This window comes from Mizuhopecten yessoensis, unplaced genomic scaffold (assembly GCF_002113885.1).
Source record: "Mizuhopecten yessoensis strain PY_sf001 unplaced genomic scaffold, ASM211388v2 scaffold6211, whole genome shotgun sequence".
Classification (NCBI taxonomy): domain Eukaryota; kingdom Metazoa; phylum Mollusca; class Bivalvia; order Pectinida; family Pectinidae; genus Mizuhopecten; species Mizuhopecten yessoensis.
The window spans coordinates 1,311,772-1,318,847 of record NW_018406436.1 but is presented as its reverse complement, the minus strand read 5'-3'; the positions used below and the strand labels follow the sequence as shown (position 1 = coordinate 1,318,847).

The 7,076-nt window shown below is 37.3% G+C and overlaps 1 protein-coding gene across 2 annotated transcripts in view; it reads right to left on the bottom strand.

Annotated features, from left to right (window-relative positions):
• Positions 1 to 433: 433 nt before the first annotated feature.
• The window catches only part of LOC110451828 (guanine nucleotide-binding protein G(i) subunit alpha-like), a 41,714-nt gene continuing 35,071 nt past the window's right edge, over positions 434 to 7,076 (bottom strand). Inside the window, exons 5-7 of one of the 2 annotated variants that reach the window (XM_021500037.1) lie at positions 3,620 to 3,771; positions 3,165 to 3,293; positions 434 to 855 (exon numbers count right to left, since the gene is read on the bottom strand). In XM_021500037.1, the coding sequence (XP_021355712.1) occupies positions 552 to 855; positions 3,165 to 3,293; positions 3,620 to 3,771 (585 nt within the window). In that variant the 3' untranslated portion in view covers positions 434 to 551. The remainder of the gene's footprint in view (positions 856 to 3,164; positions 3,294 to 3,619; positions 3,772 to 7,076) is intronic. The other variant, XM_021500036.1, reaches the window with a different exon arrangement.

Here is a 7,076-nt window from a genome sequence, read left to right as displayed (position 1 = left end):
TGGAACAAGCGGAGTAAAGTATCTTGCTCAAAGATACATCACAGTACCGTGCCGTGACTCGAATACGTAACCCTTCGGTCACGAACCCGGCATCCTACCACTAGACTACCGTGCCTCCAACACTAATATTATCCACGACAAGTCTCATTTTTTGTCTTTCTCTCTCCAACACCCTTTCCCCTTCCATCCGTATGATAACCTGCCCGTCCACAAAACACCCTTTCATAATAATAATGATATGCAACATTTGAAATAGCGCCCTATATAGCTAGAATAAGCAACTCTAAGGTGCTTTACAGTACAAAGATATATAATTCAAACAATCATTACAATTAGCATATACATGTACATTAATCATTACAATTTTGAGGAATTCGCAGGAGCTGCCTTATCAGGCACTAACTACTAGTCCTATGCCACCTGGCTAATATCTCCCTGTGTGTGTATGCCTGCGTGTATGCCGGATATGTATTGTTTTCATCATTATTTGTCTGACACTAATGTTATTCTCACTATCTATCCGTCCACGACAACCCTCTTTCATTTGTCTTTTAGACACCTTTCCTCTTTCTGTCCGTCTGATAACCTTTCCGCCTGCGATACCCTTTCATCTTTATGTGTCTGACACTAATTATATAAATCCATTCACATCGTCCCCCAATGACACCATGTCCTTCACCTATCCGACATCCCTTCCAAACATATTCCTTCCTTTTTATACCTACGACAGACTCGTCCTCGCGTAGAACTAGGTCATATTCGTTCATAGCAACAATAAAAAAGATGGCGGTTACGTCGTCAAAACAGTTGATCCACTTCTTTCTTTCTGACCGTTGACCCCCGACGTCGATCAAGCTGAAATAATATCATTATTAACGCACTCACTTATAAAGAATATGATACTACTTCTGTGGCACATAATAACTAATTTATAAAGGATAAAGTTGAGTGAAACATAAACCAAAGGTGCATGCCATCTAGTGGAATTTTTTTCAAACGAAACAAAATCTGTTTTCCTTTTCCTAAAACTTCATTTGCATCAGCTCTCTCAGGGTATGAGTTATTCTAGTAATCCTGCTATTTCGCCTATCTCGTGGAGATAGTTTCTTCGCAATTACTCAAGTGTTCACGTGATAAAAAAATGATTCGGTTCACAAAACATGACGAAGAAAAACTGCGCCTCCAAGACTTTTTTTCAGATGAATTTGCAAACTCTTTTGCTTTATGCAGTGACCTATTTCATTGCGAGAAATAATTTTGGGGGTACACGACTAGTTTCAGTATTCAGATTGAATAGTTTTCACAAACAATCGTGTACAACTTCCAGCATGTTTCTGTCTGGGTATGGTCATATATCCTCATGAAATCTCAAACAGAACCGACTGTCTAATATTTAAAATTTGATCAATGATTATAAATATGCTAGCATTGACAATGAAAAAAATAACACCAAAAAATGTCCTTTATCTTGCTGAACGAGAGAGGAAATCGAACAGTGTTTGGTCTCATTGGAATAGCTCGTGCTAGTTTGGTTAAACCACCTTACCATATCACACCACAGACGAGATGAAACGTTCATTAAAAGCAACGTGTTTTCTTTCATTTGACGGAAGGGTACGGTCACCACTTGACCGGGGCCGTCTTCAGCAGCACATGTCTCTACTACATAACTGATTTTTGTTCGTTTATTTTTAATAATGCTAGTTTGTTGTATGGAACGTCTTCGATCTCCTTCCTTTCTTGATCACCATCCAGAAAATACACGACATCTCTTTATACCTCGTAGATGTCAACTGAAGGATTTCCCATTGGATGAAACAACGCAAATAAAGGAAACTTGTTAACCCTTTCACTCCTATGTAACTTAAGTAAACTCGTACATGCATTGATCTGGATGAGTCCATTATGGTCTGCAGTGGTGAAAGGATTACTCCGCTTCGACTTTGGTGAGTTCTATGATAATCGAATTGATGAAACTCGAACAAGGAAATTAAAACGCAGAGGGAAGCGGATATTCACTTCATATGTTCATTGTTTATAACGAGTAACAGCAAGGTCTGCTGTAAACATTGACGAGATTTTCTCATTGTCAATTTTCTATGTGTTCTGTAAACATACATTTTGCAAGCATAATGTTTTGTTATCTGTGTAAAGAAATCGTCTGCAATGTCGTCTAGGTACGTTATCATTTCCTGTCAAACGTTATAGGTTTACTTTAAATTCCAACATATGAAACAAAATGGGCTGAAAATTAGGTAATTAATGAGAAAGAATGGAACCATCTTATAACATGCAAGATAGTGGGTACTGTATCAATAGAGAGCAGTGTTTTGGTCAAAAGTACATCTGAACTAAAATCTAACGATTTGGGTAACACCGTGCAAAGATTGACAGGGGACTGTTAGATTGTAGATAGTGCTATAGGTCTATCCATCTAGTGGCGACCAGGTCCGTCATAGATGGCATAGAGATATAGGAACGAGCGTGTGAACTCCCCAAACCAGACAGGGGTAACTGTCATTGTCATATGGTACATCTAAGTATTGTTGTTTTGGTAGGGGAAAGTTAGATTAGAAGTTAGAGTAAATTGTCGCAAGTGCCTCATTATCTATGTACACTAGGTGGTACTTTCTCATGAAAAGTTAATGTTGTCTAGATTGTAAAATAGTACTTGGGGAAGATTTAAGAGGTAGTCTAGATTTAGGGAGTCGAGAGTTGAAAGTCTCTGAGTTTGGAGCGTGAGCCTCTGGAGAGAGAGGCCAGGGAAGACCTCGGCCGGCACAGCACTTGATGTGCTTTAGAACTATGTTTGATGTTGTAACTCTATATAATCTATGTGCAGGTTGCTGTCGTGTTCCAGAAATATGTTAAAAAGGACATTTAGTAGATTAAAGACTGCTGAGGCCACAATGCGAAGTTAATAAAATGCAAAGTCCTCATGTGTTGTCAGCGTGTTACATTTGTATGTAATACATATTACTTTGCCAAATGAAGATTTGGAGATTCAAGTGTTGGACAACGAGTTGGACAAATAAAGAATGAGGTTATCTTTGATATTTATTCAGTAATCACTGAAGAGACGGGTTTTATTTCGAGAAAGTCAAATGACTTGGTCGTTTTCAGATTCAATGATGCTAATGTTTACACAATAGTTTTATACCAACCGGAAATGGAAATACCGGAAAGTGAACACTGTCTCTACGATTCCTGTTGTGGTTACTCTGGTTCGAAGGACATCCTGTTCCGTTGGGACGTACCCAGGCATGCATATCCGGTCCAGGGTGTCAAGGTAACTGTGGTAGAAGTGTTATAAGTATATTATAGAGTATATATATTATTTTTTTATTTTTTTGTAAAAACACTTAAGTTATTATTATTTTGCGCAAAAAGGTGGAATAGTATTACTTTCGTCATACGTAGTTCATAATATTGTCTTTCAAGATTTTGAATGAAACCGTCTAGACACTGCCTCCATGATGTCAAAGTACATTTGTATTATCCTTATTTATATGTAAAATCTATAATATGGTAGTCAGGGCGGATGTTGGGCTGTAATATTTTCATACAAATCCCGAATCACCAAAGAGTATTGGAATCCCACACGGAAATAATAACTCACTATTCCGCGGAGTCGTTTAGTTGGTATTCCCGCGCACGACCGAAGCACTCTCTGACTCCAGTATCACCCCAGAGTCTTTTAAAAGCCCCACAGATCTCCTGGAAACGATCTTCATCGTCGACCTTGTACGTCATTATTTGTCTTGCATCATCCTACAATAGAGATGTTATCAAACACTTGCTGCGAGCCCAGGGACCCTTCTCATGATAAACTATTGGTAAAGTGGGATATCATGAGGAAATTAATATGGTTTAATAAAGTTTTTATAGTTTTACATGAGCATGCATCATTTCCTATTTCGTTACATCGGTAACAATAACCAAAAAAAAAATATAGAGAAATATACACTCTTTCTTACAACGCCATATCTGGTTTGAAAAAAGACACTTGAAGCTGCATCACCATACATAGTCAAATAATTACATTATATCAATAATTTGAATTAAGGATTTCGCCATCCTCGAAACTCCAGGGGATACACTCACATATGCTCTCTGCACCACTGGAAATTGTCATAGCAAAATTGAAGGCAAGCGGCTAGTTATTTTATTGGTCTCAGGTAAAACGTAACCAATCACTAGGCGGAAACCGGTCCTTTACAAATTACAGAGGGGCGACACTCGACTTTAAAGCCAGTCATTTTTACCGTTACGCGACCGCGAGATTCTTTTGATGTACACCAAATGATCCAGCTATTCTTCTTGTTTCATCCACAAGGTGGCACACACTGAGTCTTATTTTGTGTGCAGAGAGCGTAAGTGAGCGTAACCCCTGGCTATCAAGGATGGGATTCCGCATGAACTACCAAATCAGTCACTAACTACTAGCCATATACCACCTGGCTCATATACGCTGTATGTGAAACTCTGTGTCTTATGTCTAGGTCTAATTGGTTCCAAAGTCAGATTGTAGAAGGGAAAAAGGATGAGTTTGAAAGTTGAAGTCGGAAATTAGGAAGAGAATAATTATCGGCATTATGGAGATTGTATAGTGAATTTTCTGAGACAAGAGGAGACAGTAAAGAAGTAAGACAGGTTGGCGTGAGATTATTGTGAATTTTGTAGAATAGTTGAAGTTTTCTCCTAGATCTTCTCTGAGATAAGGGTTTGAATCCACTTTCAGAGTATAAAGATACTCTGCTAGAATAAGAGGGTAAACCCGTGATTATCCGTGCAGACTCAAGTTGGTTACAGAATTCTAGTAATGGAAGAATATTTTATTAAGAGTTGGTCTATTTAATATGTATTTTAGTTTGCGCAGTACACTTACCTGTTTTGAAACTTTTTGGCATATATTATCAACGTGGTTACTCCATTTACAGTTGTTATCCAGAACTACTCCGAGGTGTCTATGATTATCCACGAAGTCAACACTTACATTATTAAAATTAATATCTATAACATAATCAAGTTCTATATTTGAAATAAGTAATGCTTTTGTTTTTACAGGGTTGAATTTAACTAACCATTTATCTGCCCAATTTTGGATCTTAACTAAGTCACTATTAATTTTAGTTTCAATAGCCTGAGGAGATTCTTCCGAACATACTAAAGAGGTGTCATCTGAAAATAATTTGGATAGGTTTTCAAGATTATCGGAAATATCATTAATAAAGAGAATGAATAATAAAGGACCTAGAACCGAACCCTGTGGAGCGCCAGCATTAATATTTCTCATATGTGATTTAGTATCACCAACAAATACCTGTTGTTGTCCGTAATTTTCTAGTTTTACTTTCAGTCCCTTGTGCCACACACGATCGAACGCTTTAGATATATCGCAAAAACTAATCATGTAGAATGTTTTTTTTCTAGATTTTCACATAAAGTATGATAAATTTCAATTAATTGATGTACTGTAGAATGTCCAGGCTGGAAACCCGATTGGTATTTATATACCAATGAGTTTTCTAATAAATAATTATTTATATATTTTACAACTAGTCGTTCAAAAACTTTCCAAACAGTATTAAGTAATGAAATAGGTCCATAATTGGCAGAATCTTCTTTATCACCTTTTTAAAATAACGGCATGACTAACGCTTGTTTCCAAGGTTTTGGAAATATTCCAGTTTCCGAAGAAGATCTTAATATTAGTGATAAAGGAAAAGCTACTGTATGTGCTGTATATTTTAACATGTTATGACTGATTGTGTCGCTTCCAACAGATTTACTAATATTCAAAGATTTCAAAATGGTATGTCAGACAGATATGGTGGCGTCCGTCTTAAGCTCTACCCTAGGTACATCAATATTAGTATCGTCAATGGTAGAAATGGAAACAAAGTAATCATTTAAGATGTTGGCTTTACCTAAATTTGTCATTTCAATATTTCCAGTTACATTTTTGAGAGGAGGTATATTATTACAGTTATCCGAAGTTTTAATTAATCTACGAACAATACTCCAGAAGTTTCTTGGATTCGAATTTGAATAACGATCAAAAATTCCATTTATATCTGCGTAGATCAGTTCTTTTGTGTGTTTTTTTTTTAGATTATTTACATGATTACGTTGTTTCCGGAAATTATGAAAGTTATAAGGAGAACGATTGGATTTAAATCATTTTAGTAGTCGGACTCTTTTCCTTATTTCTCGTCTTAAGGTGGCTCTACACTTCGCAATTAACCAGCAAAATTCGTTGAAACTTTCATATACTGGGGACTTTTTTGGAAAAAATACCAAAAAAATGAATTTTCGTCAAACGCTGATGACGATGCGTGGAGCCACCTTAAGTTAGAATTAAACCAAGGCTTGCCATTAGGTCGAATCGTAACAGATTTTGTTGGTATACACCCTCGGCTATGTCTAAATTTGGTTGTAAAAAATTCGCATATGTCTTCCGGGGAGTGCGTCCTCGAAAATAAGTCAGGCCAGTGTGTCTCGTCTAATTTAATGTTAAAAATTTCGTAATTTGCGGCGCCATAACATGTTATTTTCCCTTTGTAAGCTCTGGAGATATTAGTACCAACAGTCAGTTCAACAGTCGTCGCTTGGTGGTTCCGATGTAAATTATGTCAGCAAAGCTAAAAGTGCATGCGTCCAGGGGCGTTTCTAGGATATTTGAAAGAAATCTTTCGCCGAGCGGAGCGATGCGAAAAAACATATTGGACCTTTTTTTGGCTAAAAAACATAAAATAATTGTGAAATGCACTAATGTAACGGTTCCTGACTTGGAGCATGTATATTTTATAGTTAAAGTGTCAGGGTGTTTATGTGTTTAATTAATGAATATGATAAATTGCCATATTCAATACAATATTGGCAGATTACGATAGTTTTTTCGTTTTTGTTTTTTGAAAAAGGGGGGGGGGGGCGTACGCCCATAACGCCCTCCCCTGGACCCGCCCCTGGTGTCGGATAGAAGAATTGGGTCAAGCAGGGTAGAGCACGTGCGTCCTATACGAGGCAGGGAGTGTAAAGCAAAGGCAGGGAGTGTTAACAACAGACAGGGAGTG